At 41.9% G+C, this 17,136-nt stretch overlaps 1 protein-coding gene across 2 annotated transcripts in view; it reads right to left on the reverse strand.

Moving 5' to 3' along the window:
• arhgap40 (Rho GTPase activating protein 40) overlaps positions 1-17,136 on the reverse strand; it is a 78,075-nt gene that overhangs the window by 32,453 nt on the left and 28,486 nt on the right. Inside the window, exon 1 of one of the 2 annotated variants that reach the window (XM_084317142.1) lies at positions 2,111-2,194. The exons of the other annotated variant lie outside the window; for it this stretch is intronic. Within the exon in view, the coding sequence (XP_084173268.1) occupies positions 2,111-2,184 (74 nt within the window). The 5' untranslated portion in view covers positions 2,185-2,194. Of the gene's footprint in view, positions 1-2,110; positions 2,195-17,136 lie in introns of those variants that run through there. 2 annotated transcript variants of the gene reach the window in all.

The following is a 17,136-nucleotide window of genomic DNA, read 5'->3' on the forward strand; positions in this document are numbered from 1 at the left end:
TTCACCCTATGTACTACTCACGTATTTATGACACACAGGCGTGCGCGGGCAAATTTATGTTGCAATGCGGTCACTGCGCGATGCACACAAAGTTGGACGAGCAGTTAAACCACCATGTGAACAACATGACATAATTAAGTTGAAAAGAATAATTTTTTTTAAAGTGGAAAAACTGCAGTTTACAAAAAGGAGTCTGGTGAAAGTAGGACATTATATAAAAAATATTGTATAATACTGTATACCAATATAATATAGTGTAGTATAAATAGTATGATTTAGTTATAGTATAATAAAATAAAAATACTACAATTATATAGTATAGTATATAGAAGTATAATATAGAATAATACATTATATAATAGAACAGTGTACTATAAATATATAGATAAACATACACTGGAGTGTGTGTGTGTGTGTGTGTGTGTGTGTGTGTGTGTGTGTGTGTGTGTGTGTGTGTGTGTGTGTGTGTGTGTGTGTGTGTGTGTGTGTGTGTGTGTGTGTGTGTGTGTGTGTGTGTGTGTGTGTGTGTGTGTGTGTGTGTGTGTGTGTGTGTGTAAATGAATGCACCTCAGTAAATATGCAATTTAACTGATAGATACACAAAATGTATTTATTCATATTAATTTAATTGTGTTGATGTTTTCATTTCTGCAAAATATCCGTACATTTTGTTTGGTTTGGTAAACATTGCACAATGAACAGTCTATCAGTGTACTGTATGTGTGTAGGGGCAGGTACAATAAGAGTTTTCTTCTTCCTGTTCCTTTCGGCCATGGAAGTTAGTGGATCATATTAAGTGAACTATATGTACTGAAGACACTGTTGGACTATAACAATTCCATGTACGAATAAATTTAAATGATGATGATGACATAGTCTGGTGAGAGGTTTCCAGCAGCAGTTTACTGTATTTTACCTTCTCAAGCACATGCTGGTAGGACACATCTGTAATCAAACTGTCAACTGGAAGAAGTACCCAAAATAAAAATAAAAACATTCAGCATGCTTGAGGCAAAGACGTGGCAGCTTAAAGCCCTCTGCAACCTGAAATACCTCAGAGCAGCATGTCCCCTGAGGACAGATGAGAAGGAATGAGGAAAGTTCAGAATCTGATATTGCTTCCTTGTGCCTTGGGATTGAAAAGCAGCCTTGTCTTATTTTTAAACCTCGGGTTGAGAAATCCCCCTCCACCATGACAAAACGTGCTAAAACCGACCACAACAGAATGAAACACGTGTCAGTGTCACTGTTGTAAACTGACTAGGTATATTTTGTTGAGACAAAATATTGAAATGTCAATGTGTCGTATTGTGTGTTGTTGAACAGGCCTCACGTTAACCTGTAGTGTCGACAGGAAGCTGCCCTCTCCGAGTGAAGAATGAATAGAATGTCAAACTGTTTACGTTCAAACACAAAGCCGGGAGAAATAACACAAAGTAACCCCACCGGCTACTCCAACAGGCCATGGAATACAGTAATCCACTTGGTTACCACTGACCAAGCAGCGGATACTGTAGGCAAACAGAGTCTTTAATCTCCGCTGCAAGCCTCTTACCTCCCGGAGAATTCAACAGTTAGGCCTAAGTCATGCAGTCTTGAGAAAGTGTTTATTCTGAAATGCCTATCACAGCATACTATACAGCACTTTAGCCATGGTAGACAAATTAAGCTTGACTGAAGGAAAATGGAATCCTTTTGAGTCACAATAAGTATAGAAAGAATTTCAGAAAGGTTCGATATATGAATCATGATTAACAAGCCGACTACAGAGGAACTGACTGACGAGAAAAGCCCAGATAAGTGGCCCCTCAAGGACCTCCAGTATTCTCAATTTGCTAATCCCGAGCAGTGGATAAGCAGAGGAGCACCGCTGCAACAATTTAGTCTGGTCCCTGATCACCAGTATAACCTGATAGTAGCAGAGCAGTCTAATCCAAGCCTGAGCCCCAGGCCCCATGCAGCCGGGAGCCCCAGGCGGCCAGGCCCCATGCAGCCGGTAGCCTCCAGGCCCAGTGAAGCCTGAGCCCCAGGCCCAGTGAAGCCTGAGCCCCAGGCCCAGTGAAGCCGGGAGCCTCCGGTCCCAGTAGCACCTCCTAGGGCCCAATCCTACCTGGCCTTGGCCCGTCCGTTGGCTTTGCCTGAGAGGAGCTGCCGGGCCATAGATCCACTCCTACCCCACGGCATCCTGCAGTCGTCCCCCCGAATTTTTGCGAGCGAGCGGTAGGAAACAGCAGCTGCATGCCCCCCCGGCAAGCTGCTTCCTTGCAATCTCCTCAGTGCGTAAACACATTGGAACGAGGACAGTCCCGCTGAACTGACATGCGCGTCACTGCATCGCATCCTGGGGCAGGAAGGGAGTCCGAGGGCCTGAGGGGGACGAGGGAGGGACAGGGGCTGACTGGCTGAGGGGCTGGTTTGGGATTGGGACGGAGGACGTTGGCTGGTTGGCTGGAGGGATGGGGCTGGGACGAGCCAGCTGCATGCCTGAGTGGCCAGATACTCTGGCTGGTTGGTGGGTGGTCTAAAGCTGGTGTGCATCATTTCCACCTGAGAATACAGGACAGGGCTTCTACTACAGGACGTCAGAGTCAGCACACTTACTAGCTCACCCATTCCTTTTATTCACTGACTCAAACCCAAAACACGGTGACATGACCAGTATGACCTTTGGTTAAGCTCCTGCAGTGCCACTGTCTTCCCTGGCTCTCATCAGTAACCGAAGGTGGTGATCCACCCCACTGACTCAGTCACTCATTTGCACTTTCTCTCCCTGCTCTGAGAATTTGGTCCATGTCCTGAAGAAAATGCACATAAATGTGCCTCTTCTTTTTATTTTTACTCTAACTGGCAAAGACAAACTACTTGCACAGTGAACTGTCAAAAATGCACAGGGCATCAACAGGAAAATAAACTCACCTTTTACAACTCAGTTCCTGGAAATGTGAGATTTAGGTGACATCTCAATTAGTCGAATAGTAAACTAATCGATCGAAAGGAGCCGTAGTTGATTGCCAACCTTAGTCGAATGAATTCTTTTTTATAAATTAATAAAAATAATAAAAAAACAACTTTTTCTCCCATTTTCAATTTTTCTCCTATCCCAATTTCGTATCGTCCAATTCTACCCTCCCCTGTCTCGAACGTTGTTAGGCCATGCCTCCCACAAGCCGGCTGCAGTGTGGACGAAGCCTTACATCACGTGTCCCCTCCGGTACTCGAGGAAGCAGCAGTCGCATCTTTTCACCTGCACAGCGCAATCTCTCAGCGTCGGGGGTCTGCGTTTGGAGGGCACGCCGCCCCCGTCGCTTCCTGATTCTGCTGCGCAGGCACACCAACCGACCTGTAGGAGTCGCTGTCCACAACGTCCGATCCCCACCCGCCAGCTTCCCACCCCCTAATACTGCCAATTGTATTAGTATGAACGACCAGCCAAGCTGATAGCAATGCGGAGAGCTGGGCTCGAACCCAGCGTCTCCTGCATTGGTGGTGAGCGCCTTGCCCACTGCACCACCTAGCCGCCTAAAAATAATACATTTAAAAATATTTTAATTCTTTCCTAAAGCAAAGAGGCCTAGAAGCGTGGCTTACACTAATGGCGGGCATACCAGCGAGGCTAACTGCCTAAGAAAACAGGCACAGAGGCACTGAAAGAGGATTTCACTCGTCTAATGAACACATAGACAAATATGAAGATGTATCCATCAGTGGACCAATTGCATGCTTTCGCAGAGGACAAGAAGCGGTCAGTCGACTCCTTCAGACATTAAGCACCCCCCACAGCCCAAATGGAATGATTTGGACTAAAGGAATATGCAGTAAACATTTGGGGGTAAATAACGGTCTAACTCCATCATTATTTGGGCTAAGGACAAGCTGTGAAAAGTAGGAGAATCAACAAGACCCAATCTACTAGAGGAAGATGATAGTTATATTTACTGTGACACCAGACAGCCTGACTTCTCAGTTTGCTTTATGGGGTGGGCATTTCCTTTGCTTTTTTAACCACATATGAAACGCAACCACAGTAGGGAAGATGTTTAGCTTAGAAATTAGCATGCTAATAATATCATCAACAACCCAACCCAACAACAGAAGCCACAACGGTCCTCCAAGACTCCTTTTCCACGGACCAGTAGGAACGTTACAGGACAGGCAGGTGGTCCTGTACCTTGCCGTGTTGCCTGTATTGTTTTCTGGCACACAGCACACCTGTGTAGATGTAGGTGTAGGTGGGGAGAGCTGAGACGATAGAGGGAGACGCTTTAAGACACCTGGTAAATATTTGAACATGAATTCTGTCTTGTGCCCAAATAGAGATGAGGGCCTAGAACTCGCTGGCTGAACCTGGTGGCTTTTGTTTGTCCATCGTTTTAATAACTCACGTCACCGGTCATTTGACTCACTGCTCTTGATGGTGGCAAATTTTGGCCAATTAAAGTAGACTATTCAAATCCTTAGTCGGAGACAGGCTTATGACATTGATATTCTTAAAATCAGGCCCTGGCGTAGTCTCAACCCCTGCTGTCTCCCACCTCATCAGGCCTGGTTGTCTATTCAGAACATTTGCTTGAAACTGGTGAATAAATACAGACCAGCAACAGAGTGTGAACATGACCCAACACTGCCTGGAGGAGCTGACTCAACTCAGTAACACATTTATTCAGCAAATTCCCTCAAGTGGACTTATGGACTCGTCTAGCCGCAGTTCTGCTGTCACATGCACCTATTGAAACGTATTCAAAACTAAATGATTGTACAGAAGACTCCCAAACCCCTCACATGCTTTGAGCTTATTATTATAATTGATTAACATGTTCTGTTCACCCCAAGTGCTCTTTGAGATCCTGTTTACAGTAGGGCACGATGACAAACATGGAAATAGTCACGAAACACGTGGGCTGCCATGTCGAAGTTCGTGGTTCATCACCGGCGACAGCAGCCACCATCAAGAGCAGTGAGTCAAATTACTTCTGTGAGTTATTAAAACAATGGACAAACAAAAGCCACCAGGTTCAGCCAGCGAGTTCTAGGCCCTCGTCTCTATTTGGGCACAAGACAGAATTCATGTTCAAATGTTTACCAGGTGTCTTAAAGCGTCTCCCTCTATCGTCTCAGCTCTCCCCACCTACACCTACATCTACACAGGTGTGCTGTGTGCCGGAAAACAATACAGGCAACACGGCAAGGTACAGGACCACCTGCCTGTCCTGTAACGTTCCTACTGGTCCGTGGAAAAGGAGTCTTGGAGTGAATGAATGAATTAATGAATGAAGGAATGAATGAATGAATGAATGAATGAATGAATGAATGAATGAATGAATGAATGAATGAATGAATGAATGAATGAATGAATGAAAACTTTATTTAACAGATTGCAGAATGGGTACAATACAGTACGGCTCAATACATACAATTGTTAAGGGGATGCAGACCTGAGAAAGACGTTTGTCTTGTTTCCATCAGGGTCCCCCATTTTCAATTCATATAGACATTTATGACATACACAACATACATGACATTTATGGCATAGGGACATATAGGTATTTAGTACTGATACATTTGTGACATAAACGGTATTCAAATATACAGTACTGTTACCCCTAGATCCTGACAGAGTATATACATATGATGGGGAGGGGACTGTACATTAGAAGGGGGTGGGCGGGTGGGAGAGAAATATACATACGGCGGGGAGGGAATATATACATGCGGTGGGGAGGAGACTGTCTATTAGGAGGTGGTGGGGGTTTTGGGCATTTACGGTGGCCAGTTTCGAATTGCAGCCTCCCGTAGGTGCTCTTTAAGAGCGGTTTTGAATGTGGGTAGTGATTCACATTCCTTTACAGCTTTGGGTAGGGCGTTCCACATTGTTGTGGCATAATTGCGAAACGTGTTTAGTCCCTTGTTTGAGCCGAATCTGGGTTTTACATGATTTGTTGAGCTTCCTCTGGTGTAGTGGTTGTGGTATTCACTGACCTTTGGGAAGTATTTTGACATGTACATGGGTACCCCGGTCGTATAGTGTATCTTGTAGACCAGGCCCATTGCAAGTTGCTGTACTCTGTCGTCTACTCTAAGCCATCCTAGGTTGTCAAAGTGGGCAGGGGTGAGGTGGGTTCTGGGGTTCAGGTCAAGTAGTAGTCTGACCAGTTTGTTTTGTGATGTTTGTAATTTTGTTTTAAGCGCCTTTGAGGTGCTTTGGTACCATGAGGTGCACGCATAGTCGTAGTACCCTTGAATGAGTGCTCCTGCCAGAGTCTTCAGGGTATTCTTGTTTACCAGAGAGGAGATCCGGTACAAGAATCTAGTTCGTTGGTTGACTTTTTTTATTACATTGGATGCCATTTTGTCACAGGAAAGATTTGCCTCTAGGATGGAACCCAGGTAGGTAATTTCGTCTTTCCTTGTGACAATATTGTCACCCACTGTAACTGAGAAGCCGTCGGTCTTGCTGAGTTTGTTATTTGAACCGAAGAGAATGGACTCTGTTTTGCCCATGTGTAATGATAGTTTGTTATCAGCGAGCCATATGCAGATTTTGCCTAGTTCTGTGCTGAGGGTTTTTTCAACCTGCAACTTGTTCTTGTCAGAGACCAGCAGGGCTGAGTCGTCCGCAAACAGGAACAGGTTGCAGTCACAGGCTGACGACATGTCATTTGCATAAATTAGGAAGAGTAGCGGTCCTAGTATGCTTCCTTGTGGAACACCACAGCTCACTGTGGGGGGGGGGGATAGAGGACCGTTGTGGCTTCTGTTGTTGGACTGGGTTGTTGATGATATTATCAGCATGCTAATTTCTAAGCTAAACATCTTTTGGACCCCTACTGTGGTTGTGTTTCATATGTGGTTAAAAAAGAAAATGCAAATGCCCACCCCATAAAGCAACCTGAGAAGTCCGGCTGTCTGGTGTCACAGTAAATATAACTATCATCTTCCTCTAGTTGGGTCTTGTTGATTCTCCTACTTTTCACAGCTTGTCCTTAGCCCAAATAATGATGGAGTTAGACCGTTCTTTACCCCCAAATGTTTACTGCATATTCCTTTAGTCCAAATCGCTCCTTGTGTATATTTTAATAGGAATGTGCAAAGGAACGTGCAATGGGGCCCACAGCAAAGGCGCTTGTTAAGTATCAATGAGAATTACCCTAAATGTGGGAGATTAATGGGAGAAGTGAAAAGTGTTTTGGCATGTATGGAACTATCCTTAACAGCCTACCCTCTGTGCGAGAGGAGTTGGCGTTGACCCCGCTCTTCTTAACACCTTTGTTGCACAAAATAATATTTCAAACGATAGGCGGGGCTGTTACACTAATACCTAATTGTTATTCAATGGTGAGAGACAAATAATATAACTTTGATATAGATAAAGCATACGATATGATGTGGAAAGAGGCCGAGGGTCTTTTGATCAAGAATCACATAGCTGGGATTGAAGAGAGTTTTTAATTGGATAAAGTAGGCCTATTTTCTTTTTGGGAGAGCTATTCAAGTGAGAATAGGATCAGAGATATCTAACAAGTATGTTGTTGATAAGGAAACACGGCGCCTCAAGAAAGTGTGATTCTCCCTTTGTTATTTAGGGTGCATAGAGGGAGGAGCAATCGCTTTGAGACAGCCTGGTAAACTTTTGTCATTGCAAATGGTGGAATCCAGTCAATTTAAAGGGGAACTATCTTACTATTTCTTTCACTATTTGAGCAATTTTACACAATTCCTGTGAGTCTATGGAACACATCTGTAAGTTTTTTTTTTCAAAAAAAATTAAAATTAATTGTTTTGTATTTCTAATCAAGTACTCTCGTCTAGAGCAGCATTTTCTGCCCTTCCGCCCATACTCCAATGCGCTTTGAGTGACAGTCACCCACAGTCTGAACTGGCAGACTTTGGAGAGAGAGAGATAGAGAGGGAGACCAATAAATTTCGCAGCGGGGGGGCATAATCCCACGGGACAATACATTGGTAATTTGTTTCAAATGACAATATATACCCCTGTGAATATTATTGCACGGATCGGAATACGAATATATTTTGCAACAGGTTGACGTGACGCGAGTGCTGATACAGAGAGAGCGAGAGAGAGAACGAGCAAGCAAGAGAGAGCGAGAGAGATAGAGAGGGAGAGAAAAAGAGAGGGAGAGACAGATAGAGAGAGGGAGAGAGAGATAGAGAGGGAGAGATCGCACCGAGAGCGTGCGTGTGTGTGCGCGCTTCGTGTCGCGATGCAGGGGGACTCGGGGAGAGACAGAGGAGAAAGAGAGATCGCTCCGTATGAGCCTCTCTCTCTCCCTCTCTCTATCTGTCTCTCCCTCTCTCTCTCTATCTCTTTTTCTCTCTTTTGGGGAAGTGCAAGTGTCTGTCTAAAACCGCTTTCGCATTATTTCCACTCGCTCCGTTGTTGAGTGAATTGTTGATTGTGGGCGGTGGCTACAACCACAGAAGGAGCTGAGGTATGCAGATCAGAATCCTTACACATCACACGTACGCTAAATTCAGAATGGCTTAGTTCACTGGGGGAGGACCGTGTCTCATCTGAACTGGAGGACTGCACAAAAATTAGAATCTGAGACATAGACAATGTTGATACAACCCCACATTGCTATAAAACAATGCTAAACACTGGAAAAGGCAATTTATAAGATAGTTCCCCTTTAAAAGATAATTTTGCAAGTAAGAAAAGTTGATTGACAAGCAAGTTAGCTAATGTAAACTAACATTATCGATAGATTTTGATGCTATAATGTAACGCAGGGGTCACCAACCTTTTTAAAACAGAGCTACTTCATGGGTACTGACTCATACGAAGGGCTACCAGTTTGATACACTCTTCTGAAATAACAAATTTGCTCAGTTTGACATTAGTTATATATTATTATCAATGATAAATGATACTCATCTTTGTGAAGACACTGATCACGTTAATGATTTCTCACTATAATTAATTATCAACAATGACTGAACAAGGTGGGAAACAGATAATATCAATATTAAACACTTTATACACCCAGGCTTGCCGCGGGCTATACTCATGTGGTCCTTGGGGGCTACCTGGTGCCCGCAGGCACCGTGTTGGTGATCCCTAATGTAACGTCAATTACACATGTACAGTAAATTGACAAACATGTGTAATTCCCACCACAATTCAAAGGCGATCAAAAATATCTCGATTTCTTCTCTAACTTTGTTTGAGGCTACCAACATAAACAAGAGGGCAGTGCACACTAGGGCTGTGCAGAGACGTCATTATCTGTATCTGTTCAACCAACAAAATGATCTGTATTCGGAATCCTTGTACAATACAAGATGGGAACAAATGTAATAAAATTCATAAAAGAACATTAGATTAAAGAAAGTCACATTAAATCCAGCAAATGTCTTTTCTAACCTAATATTCATTGGAAATGCAATTGTTGCCTTAAAAGCATCAAATTGATTTAATATTGACATATAATTAAATATGAATATATATGTATACCTCCTCATACTATACCCCATCTGTACTTGTGCTCTCTTTCTTTATTCTTATTTTAATAAAACTAAGTTTTATGTCTGAAGTTGACCCCTCCACTGATTACGAGCCAAATAACCAATTTTAGTGCTATTTAGCACCCTTTTTGCTAAGAGTGTGGAACAGCAGGCCTTTGCACACACCCCACCTTCCCTCCCCTGCACGCACATGCACACATAGAGCCCAAGGGGTGCTTGAGCACCTGCCTTTTTGAGCCTCGTAAAAAAGTGCCCTTTTTGAAAAAGAAAAATATATATATTTTTAATTTTTACCGTTACGCATATAGACTGCCCTTCCATTGCCGTTTGCACGGCCTCCTCAGCGTGCCTCTCCGCGGACCTATATTTTATGCATACAGTAGCGTGGGTGGTGATGATGATGATGATAGAAACCGCTGTGGCGCATACAGTTGAATGCTGGTATTACACTCATTGAGGGACACTAAGAAGTCAAGTCCGATGGGATTTGGGAATCTCAAATACAAATCGGGATTGGAATAAAAAATGCATTTATATTAAACAATACAGAATATACAGCACTTCTTGGGGTCTGTAGGGTAAGCACTTATCCCTCCCCCCTGAACATTTATGGAGATGTATGGGCCTTTTAAGTCAGTGATAAAAGTGTCTTTCAAGGATAAGTGAGCTCTGCCTCCTGCACTGATTATTATAGTTCAATATTTGATCACCAAAAAACCCCAAAAAGCATAAAAAGGGGGCCCCGCCCGAAAAGGGCCCTTAAAAATCTGGCTTGCGCACGCTCGGTTAAAGCACACACAGGTATAGTGCCCTTTTCAGCCTTTGAGCACCTGCCCCTCTAAGGTCCTGTGCACGTCCCTGCTCCCCTGCTAAATCAGGTGGGTTATTTTTAAGTAACCCCATTTTATTTAGGAATGTTTTTGGGGACCCCACACTTAAAGGGGACATGCATTATAAATGACTTTTTTTTGTGTTTAGTAGGGCTGTCCCCGACTAAGGATTTGGATAGTAGACTATGAGCCAAATTAGCAGATAGTCGACTATGCGACTAATAGGGGTCAGCCCTAGTGTTTAGCATGGTTTTATAGTAATACAGGTTAGTATCAATGGGTCTGTGTCTCTAATTACCATATTGACTCATCAGTCTAGTCTCGAGTTCACAAGATCCTCCCTCACTCAACTAAACTGTTCTGATTTGACGGTTTCTGTGACGTTAATATAGCACTGATTTGCATAACTATGGTTGACAGCGACAGCAAACAAAGCAGGCAGATAGTGTAACCCGACACTTCCTCAAACAGAGCGAGGCAGACAAGCGAGCGAGTGAGAGAGAGAGATAGAGAGGGAGAGAGAGAGATAGAGAGGGAGAGAGAGAGAGAAGCTTCTGTCGGGGAAACAAACCGTGCGCGAGGAAGCAGCAGTAGCACATACTCATTTACACACAACCTGGGCTGGACCTCACGCGGGGAAGCAGCAGTAGCACATACTCATTTACACACAACCTGGACCTTGCGGGGAAGCAGCAGTAGCACATACTCATTTACACAGTGCTTATGGGCGGAGCCAGGCCAACACAGCCTGAAATCCAAAGTGAGAAAAATTTGGCTTTTGAGTACTTGATTAGAAATATAAAACAATGAATTTTTTTAATAAAAGCTTACAGATGTCTTCAATAGACTCACAGGAATTGTGTAAAGTTGCCCAAATAGTGCTAGGAATAGCAATGCATGTCCCCTTTAATGTATCGCGTAATTTCAATGTGGAATTAAGGAATATCAAAATAAAAGCACACGTTGTTGAACTTGATCATGCATATTTATTAGAAAATTGGTAACACTTTATAACCTGTTAAGCCGTGAGGTCCCCCAATTGGGGGACCCTGCTTTTCTTTATCATAAATCGATCAATAGAGACCGTATTAGATCCCCAATTATCATATCATGGGGTATCCTTGGAAAGCCACACTCATTGGCTACAACCTTGTCCAAAGACTTTCGAGATCGCCAAATGATTGACGGAGCTAGAGCCCAGGGAGTCGGGGATGGTAATGTGTACTTTTGCATACTTTGGCGCACGCCTCACATATCGGCATGTAACTCGAGAACCGCTGACCGGATTTTGTCACCTGAAAGGGCAATCGACAGGCAATGAATAGGGCTTTAATTCCATCCTGTATTAAAAGAAATGTACACCCGAGCGGCCGCTAGAGGTCGGCAAAGTGGCATCGCGAATCGTCCTCATGAGGGCCCTTGGATGTTTTTTTTATTATTATTTTTTGTAGCCAAGAGTAAAGACCATAACCCTATCAAAACAGTAGTCAAAGCGTATATTTTCATTTTTACCGATGTTTTATACGATTGACCGAAAATAAGAATGTATTGAAAAAATGCTAATTATATCTCTTTTATCGTAAAACCGCAAGGAAATGCCTAAATCCAGATGTAACCCTGCCATTTGGCCATAATAAGGTCAAGGTCAAGTATGAATTTATAATTAAAATCGATTATCATTTATTACTGTATCTACAAATCTTTCTGTTTAATCATCTTCCCTTTATTAATTTGCTTAGAAAAAATTATCTTGTGCATGTTGACTGGAAGCAACTCATTGACGATCACTGTGTTATTTAGATCTATTGCTATTATATTTGATATGTTTTAAGTAGGGATGTCCGATATTATCGGCCGACCAATATTATCGGCCGATATCGGCAGTAAAATGTGATATCGGAAAATATCGGTATCGGTTTAAAAAAAGAAAAAAAACAATAACAATATTTGTTATATATATATCCAGTAAAATTATTAGTTACCTGAAATTATTCAGTTTTTTGGGGGGGGAAACCCTGCATATATCGGTATCGGTTGATATCGGTTGATATCGGTATCGGAAATTAAGAGTTGGACAATATCGGAATATCGGTATCGGTAAAAAAGCCAATATCGAGCATCCCTAGTTTTAAGTACTCGCAAATAAGTCCTATTCTCCATTGGATATAGCGTTGGCACGGAAGGGCCATCAGCAGAGGGCGCTGTTGGCCCGGAATGAGTTAATGATGAATAGGCTTCACTTTAGATTAGGGCACACAATAGCATCTGCAAATGATTTATGTATGTATGTTTTAAATAATTTGTTAAACATGAAAAGACAAGTCTGCTAATTGCTTCGTGGTATTCATAAATGTCCACAAATAAACAAACTATTTAGACATTTGTTAACACATCCAGCGCCGGAAACGCTTTCCAGCGTTATTGGCCGCCATGCGTTGAGCGCCAGACCTCGCTGTACAGCGTTATTGAGATCAATATATCATTTTTTCGCCATGGCATTCATAATTCATATATACACCCGCGACGCTGCAGCTGGACCCTATAGGTGACGGCAACGACGGCTCAACACCGCGGCCTGGTGGATGGTCGGGCGAGTTACACTCGCCTACAGGATGTGGCCGATGTGCGTCGATGAAAATCATCCGGCCGTCACATATCGTTGCGAGACTCCCGACAGACATTATGTACCTAATGGATCGCTTTCTAAACGTAATAATCTATATGATTTCGGCGTTTATTGCGACATACAAACCGGAAATGGACCTAGGCGATCGGCGTCGTGTACTTGGGATATTTCACCGCCAGTCTCATTGACCCACGGTAAGAGGAATATAACGTTATTTTCAACCTGATTGTGAGTTTCCTTGTGAGCAAACCGATCTGATCAATATTTCACCCAACCTACATAAATCATTTACTGATGATCGGGGAATTATAAACGACCCCCCCCCCCCCCCTTTCCTTCACGCATGATGAAGCATAACGTATACCGATCATATACATTTGAATTTTTTAATATAGCGTGTATAGGGAAGAAACGCCAATCGATAATCTATATATGCATTTAGGCCTATAACTCACGTTCTAGGAATTACTGCAGAAAACAATAAAAACATACTTATATTCTAGATTAGGTATTTTTGTATGAATGTATGAATGAAAAAGTATAACGTTCCCACATCCTGAACGATAGATAATCGATGTTGAATGGGCCATAGTAATGTCAATATAGCAATAAAATTTTAAAAGTTATAGCCCTGCAAAGAAGGTAAACATCTCCATAGGCTTACAGCGCTGGCAGAGAGGGGCATAACACCCGGGGGGCAATGTGTTAATGATGAATAGTATTCACTTTAGATTAGGGCACACAATAACATCCGCAAATGATTTATAGATCTTTTAAGAATGTTTTACAAATTATTTGTTGAACATGAACAAATAAATGCAGGTACAGTATATTCGGTTTTTCATATCCATTTTTCAAAGCATCTACAAATGTGTTACTACTAGGGCTGTCCCTGACTAAGGATTTGGATAGTCGACTATGATTGGCCGAAGTTAGCCGATAGTCGACTATGAATAATTTCTTTTGAAAAAAAAAAAACGTATAACTTTTATTTTTATTTTTATCATTCCATTTGGGCTATGGGGGGTGCTTAATGTCTGAAGGACTCAACGGAAGGCTTCTTGTCCTCTGCAAAAGCATGCAATTGGTCCACTGATGGATACATCTTGATATTTGTCTAGTCTAGTGTGTTCATTAGATGGGCGAAATCCTCTTCAGTGCCTCTGTGTCTGTTTTCTTAGGCAGTTAGCCTATGCTATGGTATGCGTGCCATTAGCGTTAGCCACGCTTCTAGGCCTCTTCTTTTGGAAAGAATGATACAAATGTTTTATTTTCTTTTTTTTGTATTCGAGTTAAGAGGTTGGCAGTCGACTACGGCTCCTTTCGAGTCCAGGGGTTCCCAAACTTTTCAGGCCGGGACCCAGAAAATAAGGCATCAGAGAGCCGCGGCCCAATGCACATCGTCAGGCTTTTCTTTTTTCTTTTTTTTTTGCCAGGTGACCGATTTTTTAAGCCAAATATCACTTCAATCCTATTAAGTTAGTTCAAGTTAGTTATTAATTTATATGTGCTATTTATGAGAGGGCTAACTTGTTGCAAAATAATAATGATAATAATAATAGCCTCATTAAAATACTATTGTTGCTTCGGTTGTTTTCAGCGTTTTATGTGCATAATCTGTTATTTAGTTTGAAATGTTCGTTGAAATAAGTAGATTTTTCGTTTTTGTTTATTTATTAAGTTAATATAAAACCATATAGTCACATTTTAGAATACAATAGAATAGAATTTTAGAATACAACTAGAAACACTGTCCTGGCCTGCTTCTAAGTTCAGTGGCCTGAACAAAAATAAAAAATAATTTTTTTTTTTTTTTTTCTTTTTTTTTTTTTGGGGGGAAATCATCTCGCGGCCCTCCCGTGGCTGCTCGCAGCCCACCTTTGGGTCGCGACCCCGACTTTGGGAACCACATTAGTCGACTATTCGACTAATAGGGGTCAGCCCTAGTTAATACACATTAAACATTATTTAATGATGAACAAATCAAGTACAAACAATGTTGATAATGAGTTATAATAATGTAGAACTAATTTGTAAATGTTATACAAATATAGTTATAAATGATTTAATAATAATTTACGAATGTATATAAATGGTTTGTTCATGATTAGTTCATTATCTATAAATACCTTATAAAGGTCTTATAACTGAGTGTTATTATAAAGTGTTACCAGAAAAGTTTATTACAGCACTATCAATACACATTTATAAAACAAGGCATATATAGCCAAAATATGTTGCCAGAACATTAAAGATATTTTTTTTAATATACATTTTCTTTACTTTCCAATGCGCTGTCACCTACCCGTGACCCCAATTTGGGTCGCGACCCGTAGTTTGAGAACCACTGCTGTAGACTTAATAGGCTGCCCATAAGATTTTGTTGTTCTGACAATAAAGTTTCATCTAATATAATATTTGTGTGATGTTCTGAAAACAAATTTAGTTTTATAGAGCAGAAAAGGTTTAAGCACGATACTGTGTCTGAAACTAATCTTTAAATAATGATCACGTCTCGTTTACAAATTGGCCCATGTTCAAGATTTCATTTCTAAACAACATCATCTAACAAATTATTCATACTGTGACGAGCCTGGTGGTGTTCAGACTCGTCACGGTTCAAAAACATACAATTCAACTGTCCACACAAGTGTAATTTCAATCAATAAAGGATATTTATTGAATAGGGCAGAATATAGTCCAATGGGCAATTAGAATGGCCGTGATACAGTCCAAGGTCAAAAACACAAAACAGGCTCTCGTACAAAAAAGGGATTGTTCAATACTCAGATTTGTCTTCCGGTCCAGGGTCAGTACACAAGGGGGTTTCTCAGCCAGTCTAGGGTCCAGTACACAATGAACACCTTCTCGCCTTTACCTCTCCTCTCCACTACCGAGTCTCACCTCACAACACTCCGTAACAACAATCTCTCTCTCTCCGTACTTCGCTCCTACCTTACCTCCTCTCCACTAAACTCTGTCTGTCCTAGTGTTTTATGTTATGCGTGTCTGGTGTGTGAATGAATGAATGAATGAATTTAACAGATTGCAGAATGGGTACAACACAGTACGGCTCAATACACACAATTGTTAAGGGGATGCAGACCAGGGAAAGACGTTTGTCTTGTTTACATCAGGGTCCCCCATTTTCAATTCATAGTGTGCCTGTGGGATGTGGGTGATCTCGTGGTGCACAGGTGTGTTCTATAAGTCCTAATCAGCTGCCTAATTGCGTCTCCCCTCCTCCCGTGGCAGTAGTATCTCCCATCCTTCAAGTAGCCATGGGACGGGGGATGATATCTGCCACAATATTGATGAATAGCTTAAATATGAAATGCGTGGGCTATTTTCCATACATGAGGAAGGACGAGCAGATACCGCCCCAGTTCCAATCACGTAGTTTTCTGTGTCTGATTTGGAGTAGTGGAAATATTTTTTATAATATTTGGAATGGTGTGTGTCTGGAGAACAAAAGCCTGCCTTTTTCTTTCTCTCATTTGACGCACAAGTCCTACAGGTCGTAAAGGTAGTTAGTCCTACAGGTGGTTTTTGGTGGCAAACAGATGGTGCGCCTAGGCAGAGTGCGCTGCATCAATGGAGCTCATAACATAAAAAATATTTCTCCCCCCGAATAATAATATTAATACAAATTCAACTTCATATTCGGACTCATCCCTAGTGCACACAGCGCACAGGAACACCTGTCATTGGTCAGAGCGCTTGATTTGGTATAGAAGAGTAGACATTCTAAATGTTTAATTAATCAAGTTTCATTAATTATAGAGGCCAAAATGATGATCATGATCGATATAGGATTAATTAGGGCTGGGCGATATAACGATAATTATGGCGATATATTTTAATAATCGATAGCGATTTTTTTTTTTTTTTGTGACCTGCAACAGGGCAGTTTTAAAACCAGAGACGGTGGACAGACTTGTCTTTCTTGCCTGCAACTTAAAGTAATGGCTTTGCTTGTCCAAATGACAATACTGACCAAATTGAGATTTATTTTTCTCTTGTTCATTTATTTAGTTTTCTTTCTAATTTAAAATACAGTTTGAAACCGTCTGTACACAGTAGGCTATGTGTGCTAGCAGAGCTAGTCTCCAGTCGCGAGTCACGGTACACATGTGAGGTGGTTTGTCCACCAAAAAAGCGCCAAAAGATAGAAAAGAACTAGCAGAGCCAGAACTG

The sequence above is a fragment of the Notolepis coatsorum genome (genome assembly GCF_963971535.1).
Source record: "Notolepis coatsorum genome assembly, chromosome: 6".
NCBI lineage: Eukaryota > Metazoa > Chordata > Actinopteri > Aulopiformes > Paralepididae > Notolepis > Notolepis coatsorum.